The 16,056-nt window shown below is 35.3% G+C and overlaps 1 protein-coding gene across 2 annotated transcripts in view; it reads left to right on the top strand.

The window, feature by feature from the left end:
- LOC139135303 (sarcolemmal membrane-associated protein-like) overlaps positions 1-16,056 on the top strand; it is an 88,687-nt gene that overhangs the window by 52,120 nt on the left and 20,511 nt on the right. For both annotated transcript variants that reach the window (XM_070702644.1, XM_070702643.1), the window contains exons 4-16: positions 1,880-1,961; positions 2,494-2,661; positions 3,536-3,676; positions 4,156-4,462; positions 6,014-6,163; positions 6,691-6,810; positions 7,515-7,631; positions 8,244-8,309; positions 8,566-8,628; positions 8,925-9,053; positions 10,390-10,437; positions 10,947-11,012; positions 13,525-13,587. In XM_070702644.1, the coding sequence (XP_070558745.1) occupies positions 1,880-1,961; positions 2,494-2,661; positions 3,536-3,676; positions 4,156-4,462; positions 6,014-6,163; positions 6,691-6,810; positions 7,515-7,631; positions 8,244-8,309; positions 8,566-8,628; positions 8,925-9,053; positions 10,390-10,437; positions 10,947-11,012; positions 13,525-13,587 (1,520 nt within the window). The remainder of the gene's footprint in view (positions 1-1,879; positions 1,962-2,493; positions 2,662-3,535; positions 3,677-4,155; positions 4,463-6,013; positions 6,164-6,690; positions 6,811-7,514; positions 7,632-8,243; positions 8,310-8,565; positions 8,629-8,924; positions 9,054-10,389; positions 10,438-10,946; positions 11,013-13,524; positions 13,588-16,056) is intronic.

Genomic DNA, 16,056 nt, shown 5'->3' with positions numbered 1-16,056 from the left:
ACAAATGAATATACAAGAACGTAAAATCTGTGACCTTCTGGTGTCATTTCTCCAGCTGCCAGCTTCTAATGAAAAGCCTGAATATGGTATGTTTGCGATCCGGTGTTTGTGGTCAGAAAAACAAGGCTCACACATTGTATTCATTATATTTGTTGTTCCTCAATTTTTCATTGTCAAGGTACATCTTTCTAACAAATTATATCAAGAAAATAATATATTGGTTTTAATACTAGTTTATTGACTCCTGTCTTGTGTTTTAAATTTTCACAATTTACAGAAGTCAAATAGTCCCCTTTAGATAGTGCCTATGCCATTGAGATATTGCAACAGAAATCCTGCAATATGATTTCTTGGGTCAGAAAAGGGAAGGAAAACATTGAGTGTACTGAGGTGTAAAGTAGACCTATGTAGTGCATGCTTATATCATAAGTGCTGGGGAAAGAAACATAAGAATTGCTTGTGGTAAAACATTTGCGCCGCCTATGGCGGCGCGCCGGCAAAGAATACATGAGAATAAGTCTCCAAATTTTGCTTATTTCTGGTGCATTGTGACAATTTTTTTTTTCTCTTCTGTCTGTTATGACAATTTTTTTTTTCTCAGGCCATGACAGGATCAATTTTTTTTTCTTCTCTCTCACCTGGTGACAAATTTTTTTTTCTCAAAATCCTCCATATCCCCCCCCCAGAAATCAAATGGTTCTCCCCTTAGGAATGAACTTGTAATGCAGTCTCCAAGGACTAAGTTGTCATTTTGTAATGGTTTCTGCTAGTATGTACCGAAGAGGATTTTTAAATACAGTATCTAAAAAGTTGTAAAGTATGAAATTGTGTGGTTCATTTTGCAGCAGTTGCAGAAAATTAAACACAGTGTATCACAAATTTCCTAGCCCTGTACTAAATGATATGTGTCATACTATTTATAGACAGCCTGCAAGAAGTGATAGGCTGATAACGTTGTGAGATCGCTTGACAGGAAAAGACAGTTTTTTTGTGACTTCCTTGCAGGCACAGGAAGTATTTTAGTTTCTTCACAAATCGGTCACCTTGAGGGGTGTCATTTACTTTGATCTAAGTATATAAATTCAAATCGACTCCCAACAATAGCTTACTTGTCTGTGATAGTTAGAACTGGGAACATTACTTCTTTATTAAACCTGAAGAGGAACTCTTGGGGGCTTTCAGTGTTTATTTGCAAAGTCAGGGAGCAGGTGACCAATTCCTGTTTTATGTAATCAATGTACTGTGTTATCTAAGGTACGTAGGATCCGCTACCAATGGAAGTATTGGTTACATTATAGAGGGGCAGTTGCTGTAACTTTTGATAATATTTTGTTTTGTTTTGGATAACAAGGAAATTTCTGTCTCTCCCTAAAGTATGTTCAAATTCAAAGAATTAATCATGAAGAGGCAACCAGTTGTTTACAATGTGCAATCTGTTGACGTCAAATGAATTGTGGTTTTGACTATAAAACTTCACTGATCAACGATGTAACACTGGTCATAACACACACACACACACACTGTTGGCATATTGAATGTGAATTTAGGAGTACAACACAAAACTTTTAGAAACAGCAGTTTATGGAGTTTTTGATTGAATCTATGATATCTTTACACCATATTATGCACTGCTCTGAGAGAGAATCAGCCAGTGGTTTTCCTTCATCATATGTAATATGGCAGTGTTTCATTTATCTGATAGACAGTATCTTGCTTACTCATTTACTCAGCCATTTTAATATTTCATAAATAGGAAAAAAGGCCTATCATCCATAAAACCATAACCATAAAACCATAAAAATCATATACTGCTTTCTTTTACTGAACAGGAATTTGTTATTTGAACAAGTTTTTTCCATATGTTTCTACTTTTCAACAGTCCAATGAATACATTAATGGCATACAGTAGTAGCTGTAACATGCAATCTCAGGACCTCTATGAATTAAATCATTATTTACAGGTAAGTAAACAGTCTCTCTTTCTCTCTCGATCTCAATCTCAATCTCTCTTGATCTCTCTCTCGATCTCTTGATCTCTCAATCTCTATTGATTCATTCACTAAACTAGTGACTTTATACCGGTGCCTCCTGACATTGCTTAACATTTTTTCCTGACCTTTGACCTTAATAGAGTACTCTGATCAAAAAGTGAGAAGTGACCTTACTTCATATACAGTTTAATCAGGATCACCTGAGCTGATTTTACAGTGGATGAATAATTACAGGTTTTGAACAATTCAGTATTACAGAATTTACAAATTTCTTTGTAATTTGGAATGCTGTCATGGAAATATGAAGTTTTCCATGGAGATGAACGTATCCTTTATGCAGCAATGTTGTTGTGAGGATAGGGGTAATTCCTCTTGGCGGAGTATATTGCAATAGATGGTCAATGGTTGATGAAAAACAATATGCAAGTTCAACGCATTGACTGGTCTTCCCATTGCTAATCTATTCACATCTGGGGTCTTTCTTTCTTCTCCGCCGTGATAGGAAGCACTACATAGGGAACAAATGTTGGAACAGAAACTAGCAGCATTACAGAGGATAGTAGCCAACACTCAGGAAGCTTCAGAAAACAGCTGGCAAGCCCTCATCAATGAAGATCGGCTGCTGTCCAGGCTGGAAGTCTTAGAAACTCAACTTCAGTCACTTTCAAAGGTTTGTCTCATCACCCAAACTGTGTGTCTCCCCCACACATGAGCATTGTCTAGGTGTAGCACTGCTTGATACAATTCCGACTCCTTCATCACTGTGAATTATACGCTGGACATATTATCTCTTTCCTGCAGGCCCTACAAAAGGCTATCACTTGTTTAAAAATTACAAATCACAATATTATACATACAGCTCAAACTGAAATGTGATTTTGTGCTAATTTTATCATTGAACAGTGCAGTAGATGAGGTCAAATTTCATGAATTGTTGTATGTACTTTAACCAAGAGCTGATGTGACTGTTGATGGATAGCAAATCTTAAAAATGTAATGATCTATATTGCTATTTTGTTTCTAATCAGTAATATCCTGGATGAAACAGCACTTTTACTTTATACATTGTTCAAATTTCTGTCAAAAACAGTATCTGCCTTTTTTGTAGGTGATACCTGTTAATTGCCAAAGCAATTAACAAAAGATTTCAGTGTGGAGTACACAAATTTGATGCATAGTTACAATGCCGCAGACTGATTATTTTTCTTTCCATCTATTATTGTGTTAAAAATCAAGTTACACTGTAAAAATCCATATCTTCATATCATCTGATGTAAAGTGCTAATAACAGACAAGCTTACGCTTGTTGAAAATCAAACAAACGAAGCCTCGGTCAATATCTTTACGTTTGAAAAAAGTTTTACTGTTTTAGTTAATAGCATTGAGAGAGACCGTGTGTAATCTGCAAGAGCAGATCCACAACTTCACACCTCATCAGTGCCTTTGATAGACACCCGCATTAGCATTGTCCATATCATGATAAATGATTACTCTACGAATTTTCCTTCATCAACCTGTCATTCGCTTTCAATTTGAAAATCTAGGCACAGCCGGAGGAAAGTATACGAAAAGAACTGGTGGCCTTGCAAGAAGACAAGCATAAATATGAAACGACTGCCAAAGAGTCTCTGAGAAGAGTTTTGCAAGAGAAGCTGGATGCTGTTAGAAAACTTTCTGATTTAGAGGTAATTCAAAAATGTCTATCTGCTGTACTTCAGCTCAAAGCAGCTGCAGTGTTTCTGATCCATCTCAGCATAGGTCAAGTATATTGAGAAACTACCTTGTTACCTTAGGGACTGACGAGGATATTTATAAAAAAGGTTCTGATTGAAATTTTAGAGTATGATTTTCTGAACAATGACACACCTCGAAGATGGTATGCATTATCAAGTCAAAATGACTGCAGTAATCATTTTTATCATATCAGTTTGTTTATAGTCATAAAATATTTCACTCTCCCTTGAGTAAGAAGGAGAACTAAAGTAGCACCACTTCAAATTTCCTCTCACAGATATATGAAAAATTCACAAAATGTCTTTAAAATTTTTTAAAATTTTGTGTTTTGTGAAGAATTTGCATTTGTAGCAAGTGATATGAGATGGTTTGAAAAAATAAACAGACAAAGAATGATAATGAAAGGATGGCACAACTTTCCAACCTGCAGAGGTCGTTTAGCAATACTGAAGATGAACTCGCACACGTGAAGGAATCTCACGAAGAGACACAGACAGAACTCAACAAACTCTGCGAGAAGCACAACCAAAGCATCAAGGAACTCCAGGAGCTGGCTGTGAAATTGGACGAGAAGGAGAAAACATACCAAGATGATCTGGAGCAGGCCGAGGCTCAGCGAAGGGAACTTGAGACCAAATTAGAAGAGACCCAGAAGCAGGAGGAGTCACTTTCAGCCCAGGTGGAGTCCCTGCAGGCTGACAGGGATTTTGTCAAAGAGCAGCTTCAAGCTACCAAAGGTGAGGCAAGATCACAAAGATTTTTTATCTGAAAGTAGGATTGTACATTGTGGGACAAGTTCATCAGCTCTCAATGTGGATTTATGATTTGCAGAAAGTGATGCAAATGGTGAAAAATGCCTGCTATAGATGACTATTCTCACAAAAATGTCTGTATACTTTACCTTTAGGGGTATCATTTGTATCAGAAAATAATAGTACCATCAGATCATGAAGTGCCATGTGATAAAATTATCTCTCAGTGTGCTTTTAGTAAAAAAGCAGATAAGTGTGGTGTTTTGGCAAAATATTTCATACGGTACAAGCTTCAAACTTTGCAGGACCATCAATGGTCACCAGAAAATCCAAGATGGCAGCCATATGGCAGCCAATTTCCAATATGGCTGCGGAGCAAATATTTTTAGGTATAAAAGCATAATTTATTACCAATTATTAAGTGGTTTTTGTGTCAAATTACATGTTTTCATGTGCTTGAAGCTGTTTTTGCAGTTCTTAAAAAGTATATTTTGTGAGTTTGTCCATCCAAGATGGTGGCCATATAGCGGCCATTTTCCAAAATAGCTTGCATGCAAATCCATATACTTTTAAGGCATAAAATACACAATTTATTGTTCATTTAAATGATGTTTTGTCAAATTATATGTTTCATGTGCCTGAGACTATTATTGCAGGTTTTAAAAGTATATTTTTTGATTTTGTCAGCCAAGATGGCGGCTGTATGGCAACCACGGACTTCCAAGCGAATCCATATCCTAAACAAAACAAACTAAAACTAACAAATGACAATAAAGCCCTTGATAAAGGAAAAGGCATAACAATTGTGCATAAAACAGATAACATCAAAGAAAGTAAAAGGTAGCTTCAAAATACAAACTATGATTGTAAAGCACTACAGGACGACATTAATCATATGGTGGACATAAGGGAAAAACTTGAAAACATGAGCACCAAAAATATCATGGACAGGGCAAATTTCACCCCACAACCAAAAAAATATGCACACCGCAATGGTATCGCCTGCCAAAATACACAAAACCCAACTGGAAGGAACAATCTTTATCGGATGCCTTATTATAAGTGGCTGTTCCAGCTAACAAACCAAATCCCGGAATTTCTAGACTATTTCATAAAAACAATAAAACAATAGTCCAAAGACAGTCAACATATGTCAAGGACACAAAAGGCTTCTTTAACAAGCTAGAATCAATAAAAATACCAGAAAACCATATTCTGACATTAGACATGGTATCAATGTACACAAACATGCCACAAAAATGAAAATAAACATCAGAAATAGACTCACCATAGTCAAAAACATAGACATAGCCACCAATATTGTTAAATTCAGATGATAATCTCCTAAATCATCAATGATTTCATTTTTCCGAAAGTTGATTTGGCAGCCATCTTTAAAAATGGACACCATATTGGATTTTTGCAAAGTTATATCATAAATATTTCTCCTGAAATAGGTAGAGTAAGATCGTCTAACTTGCAGCATTCCCTATAGCTGTAAATACTTTGAGAAAATGACCTTTGAACTTCTTTCAGCTCGTCTAGACTCCCTTCAGTCTCACACGTCAGAGACAGCAGAGATGCCAGTAAAAGATACAAGTATTGACATATCTCAGGGGCAAGGAGATGGTGCTGATACGAGTATTCTTGATAAGACAGACGGTGATGGCCAAGAGGATGTTACAAGTAAGTTTTGTCAAAAGGAAAGAAAATGAGACTGTCGTAAGAGTCATTCTTAAACTAGTGTACTGTTGAAAAATAACTTCAAATTTAAATGCAAAATTGCTCAAAAATTTGCTACTGTTTCCTTTGTCAAATGTTTTTATGTTAAAATATGGTAAGAGTATAAATTAGATTCTCATCATCTGTTCATGAAATTTTTTCAGTTTCTGAATCAACATAGTATGACAAGATGACAGCAGATCATAAAGAGGTTTTTCAGATGATGTTGGTTTTATCCTTCAATGTGACTGTCTTGCCTAATATGGTCGTTGATGCTTGAAGTTATCATTTGTGCTTCTCTGTTGTTCTGGCAGTCAAACTTCATTTTGCACTCCTTACTGCTATTCTAGGGTAAAAGACAAAGTAATTTCAATCATTATAAAACGATTATCCAACTTCAGTGATTTCTGAAACACGTACATCTCACTGATACTGTTAGCATGCCAGCTGCAGAGTCCATAACTATATCCTCATCGATTCTTTGTCTTCAGTGCAAGTTGTTGAAGATGTAAATACGAATGAGACTGTTTTGGAACCCCAAGAGTCTTCCTCTGTTGATAGTCTACCCAATGCGCATGTATCTATCGACCCACTCAGTGAACAGTACAAAGGTAAGACAAAAATCTTAGGAGAAAATTGAGTCATGCTATTTCTTTTGCTGTATCATGGTTAGTTCTGTTCATAGCTGCAAGGCAACCATATTTACTAGGTCTCTTCAAATATACAGTAAAAGCACTGCAAAACTCTTAGCTTTCTGATTTGATCGTTTTTATTTGTACAACACCAATGAGAGTGTAGTTACCAGTACTAAGCCCATCCTGTCTCAGGGAATCTGTCATCGGTGATGTTGTATGAATAGTATTTTACCGTAAAATCAAAGTTTGATTTGTCATACTACCATTGTTCTATATGACCTGATCTGTGAACTTTCAACCACTGGAACGGCTCCATTCATATTGGCTTTGTCATCACCTACATGTAGTATTATCTGGCTTTATCCTTTACTTTATTAGTTCAAATTTGGATTAATTTAGCATCATTATACGTCTGCGTTTTCTTTATTCTTGGTGACAGAGTCATTGAAACTGCTCGTCTAAATGACATGATGCTTGCTGTGCCATATTCAGATTTGTATTACATTTGTGAATATTTATGAAGATCACTACCTTTTACTTTATAATATCATTCTCCAAAGCTACTTACCATTTAACCTTCTGTCCTATATCACACTAAGGTCGTATCAGCTCTCTTGAACTTTACAGCCATTACTAGTAATATTCGTCAAGTACAATACTATGATAATTTGACGTTACAGCCAAATTAGAAGAATCTTTGCAAGAGAAACAAGTGAAAATTGACAGTTTACAAGCACAGCTGGATCAGGCCAGACTTGAAGCTATCCAGAATATTGCCAAAGCTCAGTCATTAGAAGGTAGGCAACTTTACATAAACCGAAACTCCAATATGCAATCACTGTTTCACTTCATGATAGCTCCAGAGATGACCCAAGATACAGCCTAATTTTTATTCAGTCCCTATCTTTTTCGATGATAAGGTGGACCCCATTACACAGAGAAGCAGTGTCTTACACAAGACAAATGGGTGCATTTCATAACACCAATTCATATTATGTTTATGAGTACGTATCTTTAATATAGCGAAACAGAAGGACAGACATTTCTTGTACAAGGAAAATGTGGCAGTTGTGACAACTAAATTTAGAAAATTAATGCTAGGATAACTGAAATACGTGTTCTATTTTGCATAAATGTTTTAACACCAATAAAGCTTTCTATTTGTCAGGAAATCACATTATCGTTATGTTGCCTTGATTTTGAACAATATAACTTTTGAAATTCTGAAGTATAATCTACTTGGTGATTTGAATATTAGAGAAACTCTGTAGAATTATGAAGGACTATGAGAAAACAAAAACATTTTGAGCCAGTATAATTTTATCACAGCACTACACTTTAAGTTCTGCCAAGCACAGCTGCTCTGACCTTGTGCATAGTTTTCAACCTGAATCTCTCTGTTTTGCTAGATCGACTGAGCGAGACAGAAAAAGACATTGATGAGAAAGTGGAAAATGCGATTGGTGATTTGACAGGTGAGTATATTGTTTACTGAAAGGTAGACCTGGGGTGAGTAAAAGAACAATCAGTATAACATTTTTAATATAAACTGAAAAAAACAACAAATGTAAAATAAAATTGTCTGGAAATTGCTCTATTCATGTCATCATGTGTTTTACTTTTTTAAGACCACGTTGGTTAATTCAAAGTTCACAGTTGATCAATGTTGTGTGGATTTTCTTGACACGAGATACAGAGTTTAGTGACCTTCAAAGTGTTTGTACATTTCAGCACGTCTCAAAGAAGCTGAGAAGAAAAATGACAGGAGTGAAGAACTTGCAAGGAGACTACAAGGTAGATGAAAAGTGTCCCCATGTCTTGTCTCACATATGCACTACCACTCAGCACCAATGGTCATTAACATGTAACATTTCAAATATTACTGCTACAAAAAGTACAAAAACATTCTTGATCCAAAAGCTACTACAAAAACATGTGAGCTGAGAAGTGAAACCAGAAAAAAGCATCACCCTAGAGCTTTTTCTCCATTCTTAACTCTCCTTTGCTCAAACTTTCATTTCATCTACTTTCACATGAAGAGTTTCACTGAATCAGCGTTCCAATCTGGTTCCCTTTGTTGGCTTTTGCAGAACAACTTTCAAACATCGATGATAGGATATTGAACAATGATGGGCACCGGCCACAGGATAGTATGTTACTCACCAAGCTACCAGATCAACTTGGAAATATACACAACCATATTGGACAGCACAAAAAAGGTTTGTCAGAGAATCAAACAGCATAATTGTTATAACTGAACTGACTAGTCACTGCCAAACACAACACACAACTTACAGATGAAAGTTAAACAATTTTACTATTTTCATTGTTTCTCAAATGAATTTGTGCCTGTTCTGTAAAAATTAGAACCAAATTATGACAAATCTAAGAATGTACACTAATGGCTGTCAAACTCTTTGTCTCCAGTCCAAGAAAACTTGTTTTCTTATTTGTTTTTGCATTTGTTCTTAAATCATTGACAGAATATCCTTTTTTAGTTTGAAAATTATGATTCTCTCATAATCTATCCATGAAATCAAATGCATTTGACTTTGAAGAAGAAGCTTCCCTTTCTGTGTTCCACAGTAAAATTAAAGTTAATATCTGTGTCTACATTCATATCCTGAAGTATATCATTTAGGCAAATTCTTCCCTCAGAAATAGAGAATTGTGGAACATGTTTACTAGAAATTTAGATCCGTGCTACATTAATGTAAAAATCTACTCTTCTTTCATTTATTTTGTTGCTTCTACTGCGCCCTCACCTTTTTGTAGTAGAATTGATATGGTATAGCAGATTGTGTGGGATGGAGGATTACCAAGGTTGGTCAGAATTTGAGGAAAAAAAGGTTGAATGTTGATGTTGCAGAATGGTTTGTTGAGTCACATCTTTGCCCATAAAAAAGTTTTTGTTTTCCAAGACTGCTGTCTGTCTGTCAAGGTTTCTGCCCTTACTTTTCAAGCAAAGGCTTAAAACATTAAACCAGGCCATAGCATGGCAGTGTCACACTTGTTCTGTGTTACAATAAAAAAATAGGATGTCAGTAGTTTCTTTTTGAACACCTTTTCATTAATGTTGCCTGCTTTTTATTTGATCAGCAGTGTTAAATATTTTGTTTGAAATTTGGACATGATTTTACTTGGTGTTGCTAGTGTGCCATAAGAGGTTTTAGAAAGTTAATAGCCACCATTTGGCAGTGTTTTTTTTTTTGTCCAGATCTGTTGGTCGAATGTCAATACCAGGTATATGAAATTCAGCTGTATTGTGTATAGACACCTTTCCAAGTCATTTCTTTTTTCAAAGACCGTCATAGCATTGATGTGATTTGCCTGCCCAGTGTATAGTATGACAAGTCCCTTGCTTCTGTAGTAGTGTTTACTTAACTGCCACAGTAGAAAGTTAACACAGCTGAGTTTCAGACAGGTCATCAAACAAAAAGCTGGTTTTGGTTGTTAGGGTGATATAGGATTACCCTGAAATCAACAATTTGAGTTTTTGTAACAACGCCTTCAATATAAAGCAATTAATTGTGGTATCTTGTCCCTTCCATTTAGATGCCTTAGATGAAACACTGGAAGAACCTCTAACAACACTTCCAACTGGTGAGTAACAAATAGTCTATAACCCCTTTTGCCACCATGGTTTGTCCCAACTCCATTGTTTTCTGTGACAAAGTTGGACCTCTGCATAGGGTGAAAGGGTGAACCCCTCTAAACTGGCCTGCATTATCCCATAGGAGAGCACAACTGTCTTGAATTCAAAACTCTCTATTTCAAAAGCACCAGATGGGCAAGATGACAAAATTAACACTGCATTTTATAATCACAAACACATATGGTATGCAAACATACATTGACAAGGACAATGCTTTATTACTGAGAAGGAAAATCACAAAGTATTCCTTTTGGATTTTGTATCTTCTTTAGCTTTCATGTTTGCACGTATTTCTCTTTCACCTGCTGCCATTTCAGGGAACCACAATTGTTTTGCAGTTGTGAAATACATTTACTGAGTACGCTAGATAGTTGAGCGTTGACTTATGAAAAGTTGGATCATCAATCAGTGTGGAAACAATATACATTCCTGCAATGTGTATTTTATTCTTCAACAGATAATGAAGTGGACAGTGCTCCAGAAGGTACACAAAACTCTTCTCAGGAAATTCACAGGTTACAAGGTAGGTATTCAGTACACCTGCTAAAAATTCAAATTACCATGTACAGCTTGATTGTAGTGAACATATACCCAGTCAACAATATCTATTTACAAGTAGGGAACAGAAACACCTCAAAGATACATAGTTTTCATTTATTTCAATGAAACCATTCAAACATACGGACAGACATGTATACTTTCTCTGTGAAAACAGAGATTGTCAATAATATCCAATGTTAGAGTATTAGAGTATGTTTTTCATGAAAAATAGCCACTGTAAATGCCCAGCATGTTCCCATTTATCATATTTAATCTATTATGTCTATTTATATCTTCAATTTCATGTTACTATTTGGGCAGTAATTGTCATTTAATTTATTATTGATTGCAATGATGAACTTCCCCCTTGTAGAGAGTACAGCAATAAGGGAATTAAATGTTGTAGAGATGTAGAGCTTGGTATGGCTCAGTGGTTGGCGCCCTCTTGTGGCAAACTCACAAAACAAAGTAAGCTGACTCAAGTTAGGCAAATAATTCAGTGCTGTTGATGAACAATGGCAGGATTGTGTTGGAAATATGTGACCTTCCAGACAAGGCTAAAGGCTGCATTGTGCCATCTGTCATTGCTGTAAATTGCCATGCTCTGAAAGGCCAGCATTTCATCATTTTATGGTACATAACAGTGTAGTTCTGCTCCAGCAGATTACAGTAAACCTGCCACATCTTGAAGAAAGCCATATGATCACGCTATGGTATTGTTTACATAGTTTTCATTCATTTTAAGTGATTACTAGATTTTTAATATTTCATTTGCAAGAATAGGTTTGTGAGTTTTACATTTGTGAAAAGGCTATGAACTGTGAATAATTCTTCGTACATGTATTTTGTTTTTGTGTGCATTCCTGACTCAATGTAGTCAATATCATAGGTAAACGCAAAACTTGCGGGTCAGCATTGTATCCAAATTTCACCAAAATTTTTCCATTTTACCAGGTATTTTATATGGAAAATGTAGTGATGTCCATTTATTTCAGGTTGACAAAGTAGAACCTGTGGCAAATTAGCGAACTGCATTGACACTTTCCCAAATTAAAATGAAATGTGGATCTTCAATTCTTTTACTAATTTGTCAAAAGTTTAATGCTTACTCATTCACTATAATAAAGCAAAGGTTTTTTGAAGCTTGTGAAACTATTAAGTATATCTAAAATGGTGAGCATTTCATTATTCCAAGATTTTAAGATAAATAGGTTGTATAATGTGTTCTCATTTACACAAAATCTTGTGCCATATTTGTATGTATATGGATTATTTGTATATAGGCATAATTATGTCCGGTGTGCATAGACATTCACACACATACAGACTTATTCAATGCTTTTACCTGTCATGGTTAGGTCCTCCATTGATTCTTTCCCATAATTCCACATTCTCAATTTTCAGCATATCTCATGAATTACGGACCAAAGCCGGCAACAGTGAAATGCTTTTTACATCCAGAATCCTGATATATTAAAGAAATCAATTTTTGTACCATCTGAATTTGATAGCACAGCGTTCATGCAAAATAATTTCTGACCAATGGATGACAAAGTCACTGTATGTGTAGTTCACAGTTTATTTATCAAAAGTCACTGTTTTGTGGTGTTATGTATTTTGTGTTATGTATTTTCAGGTCAGGAGAAACTAAGTTTAATACATTCCTTGAGTCAAATAATAATTCAAATTATGTTAATGAGGCATAGGACAAGAGTTAATATGCAATACTTCACACTGACATCTACAATTTGTCAGAGAAATGATCAGCTTATTGGTATATAATTCTGTTAGATGCTATAAAATGTGTCATTATCTTGTGTAAATACAATTTTTGTGTTAGCAAAACTGCAGCTTTCTCTGTTGACCTCTTTCAGCCAAATGAAATAACCTCATAAGTCCTAATTTCTAAGTTAAAAGTAGGTATATTTGGTTCAAACATGGGACAAATACTAGACATATATTTCAGGGATAGATACTAGACATATATTTCAAGGATAGATACTTGACTAATATTTCAGCATTTTGCAAGATGCTGACCTGATATCACTGACTTTGGTAACTGACTTCTCATGTGATACGTGATTGATAAAAATAGGGTCCAAAGAAAGCAATTTTTGTCTCGGTAACAAACAGAAACATATTTTATATGGAGTAAAATTAGAATGAAATTTCAAGGGAAAGAAAATAACCTCAGCTTTTGGGCTGTAATTGAAGCTATAAATAACAAGAAGTGTCAGTGTTCAGGGTAAATATGTGGTCACACTATCTGTGAATGTGAGAAGGTTTATGGTTACATACGGCATTCTGTATGAGGTATTTTCCAAAGTAGTATACAGTCTGTAAGTTTAGACTGGAATGCACAGTGTGTGGTACCATCCAATACGTTTCACTTTGGTTGGCCCACATCGGGCTGTGAGGATTTTGCCTCCATCCGCTCTTGGAACCCGAGGAGGCATTGCAGCGGGAAACTGACATCGGATTTTGCACTCTTGCAGGTTTGTTGTCGGAGAGCAAGGAAAAACTCAGGATGAGTGGCATTGAAGTCAGCAAGCTTAAAAGTAAGTACAGATATCATGTTGACAGATGTGTATACCCAGGACTGTATGTTTATGTCTTTGTTAGTGTCCCATGCAAAATGATCTGTACATGAATATGTCAATACAAGAATCACTGATGAGTGTTTGCTTGCATGACCTTATCACTATCAGAATAACTGTCATTCCTGAGACTGCCCTCCAAAATATTTAAGAAAATATTGTACATATTTCCATATGAACATAGAGCTCATATTTGTTTGCTTTGATTTGCATATCTTTGCAATGGTGGTTATCACCATGTATTTGTATTGATTGATGCTGTGTTTAAGATTTGCAGATGTCATATATTGTTGTTTGGAATGTTGGTGAAACGATTTGTATTCAGTGTTTCAGAACAGACATTATCCATACAGTATGATGTCTGAGGAAAGTGTTTTGTACACAAATAGGTTGTGCTATGCATAAGTCTGGCATTATGTGACTCTTCAGTCAGATGCAATTATCCATTTCCCAGATTAAGTATGATTTACTTTTAAGAATTTGTGATTTATACTCCTGTCCGGCATATATTCAAATTATTATAAAAACATTCAGATAGCTGGCTGGCTATACTTTTATCCGATTTTCAATCTCTGATTGGATGTTATGATGAGACTGTGATGATGCTTTAAATTTTCTCTAAAGGACTGTCAAGAACTTTTCCTTTTCATAATTTTTCATCCTTCTGGTTTTAATTAAATTGCTTTAAAAAAATCAATTTATAAAAACTGAGAACCTTGACTGTCTAAGGGTAATATGATTTGGTTTTCTTAAATTTAAATTGCTGTACTGTATGAGCTGGGATATGCAGCATGTGTGATTTTATCAAAGAGAAACTTCTGAGTGTGAAAAAAAAAAAATCATTGAAAACATTCCTGTGGTATAAATTTGATTAGAGAGAATAAAAATGATTCATGGTAATTCTGGTGCTATATTTCATGTAAGTAAATATGGCACAGGTTCAGACAACTGAGAAGATACCATTGCATTAATGATGTCTTTGTAAGTGGTCCATGGATGACTTGTAATGAGAAAGGCCATAGCATTGCATGTATTTCTGTGCTTCATATTCTTTGATCATCAAGTGAATGTCATCAAAGAGAGAAACCCCAAAGTTTGAACACACGTCTGATATGTTTACATGTAGGATAGCAGAAGCTCTTCTCAGGAAATGCTGGTTTGTTTGGTTGGGTTTTTATTTTCAACTCAAAATCCATAACATCGTCAAACTTGAAAAACGACACCATGCCTGTACCAGTGATCAGTAATTGTACCCAGAGTAAGATATGTACCAAAGATGGAATAGAATGTCACCTTTGACCCTACAATAACAGAAGATTCACCACAGGAAGAAAGTAGGATGACAGATATAGTGGTTATTTTTCCTCTCCATACCCTGAGAGAATTGTCTCACTGCACAAACTTTGTATGCGGTGTAGTATGCACAATTTTCAGTAACAACTTCTACAAAAATGTATTTACCAGCGTTTCAGTCGATGTAGAAACTTGCAATATCAATACCATTTACTTCTTGTTTACCATCATTTCATCATTTTAATTGCTTCATATTTCAACATGCTTTCAATTTGCATGTTGTCCAAAGTCTGAAATAAAAAAAATCAACCAACGTATTACCAGTATGGTAAGGGATGCAAATGATGTTTCTGGAAACATGAGAAAAAAGGAAGTGTAGAGACCAACACAGGGAAGGCTTTGAAACTATGTCAGGTGTTAAAATGATGCATTGAAATGACAGCATCAAAAATCTAAAGGAAACTGCATATTCCCTCTGAGCTTTAGTGATAGTATAAGCAATGTGTAATGATCTGGTAGCCTTGTTTTAGAAATGGCAACTGAACAAGCTTATCCATTTGATTCATGGTGCAAGTAGATAACATCTGTTTGAGGGCGCACTTCTTTTGTCAGTATTCTGGTTCTAAGATTTTTATAGAGATGAATGTTATAGTCTTTATCAAGAAAAATATACCTGAATGATGAAAAGTTTGTTTGGAAGCTTAAAATGTGTTGGCGATTACTTTATTGCTAGTGTTAACCGTGAGTGCTGTTAATTTTCCCGCCAAAATTTAGTGCAAAATTTTACCAATTTTTATCAATTTTTTGTAAGGTCTTTGACAATTTGGACCAAATGGACATCATTTTTCATTAGCTACAGATTTCAGGTTTTAGTAATGAGAATGTAATGAGAATTTAATCAATGGTTCTAAATTCACAAAAAAACAATTGTTTCCATAATAATGGGCAATATTTGTTCTGTACAAAATACAACAAGAAGTGTCCTACTGATTTATTATCCCAGCAAAATTTGAAACAAGAGTGATGGGCTCCTGCAAGAATCTTATGGGTTTGAGTAGTGAAGATGGAGTCTATTTCAAAACGTCTATTGTTGTTTAAAACGTGTTTACAGACAATTAACGTCCCCTTTTTTTCAGC

This window comes from Ptychodera flava, chromosome 6 (assembly GCF_041260155.1).
Source record: "Ptychodera flava strain L36383 chromosome 6, AS_Pfla_20210202, whole genome shotgun sequence".
Lineage (NCBI taxonomy): Eukaryota > Metazoa > Hemichordata > Enteropneusta > Ptychoderidae > Ptychodera > Ptychodera flava.
This window is presented reverse-complemented; position numbering and strand designations above follow the sequence as displayed.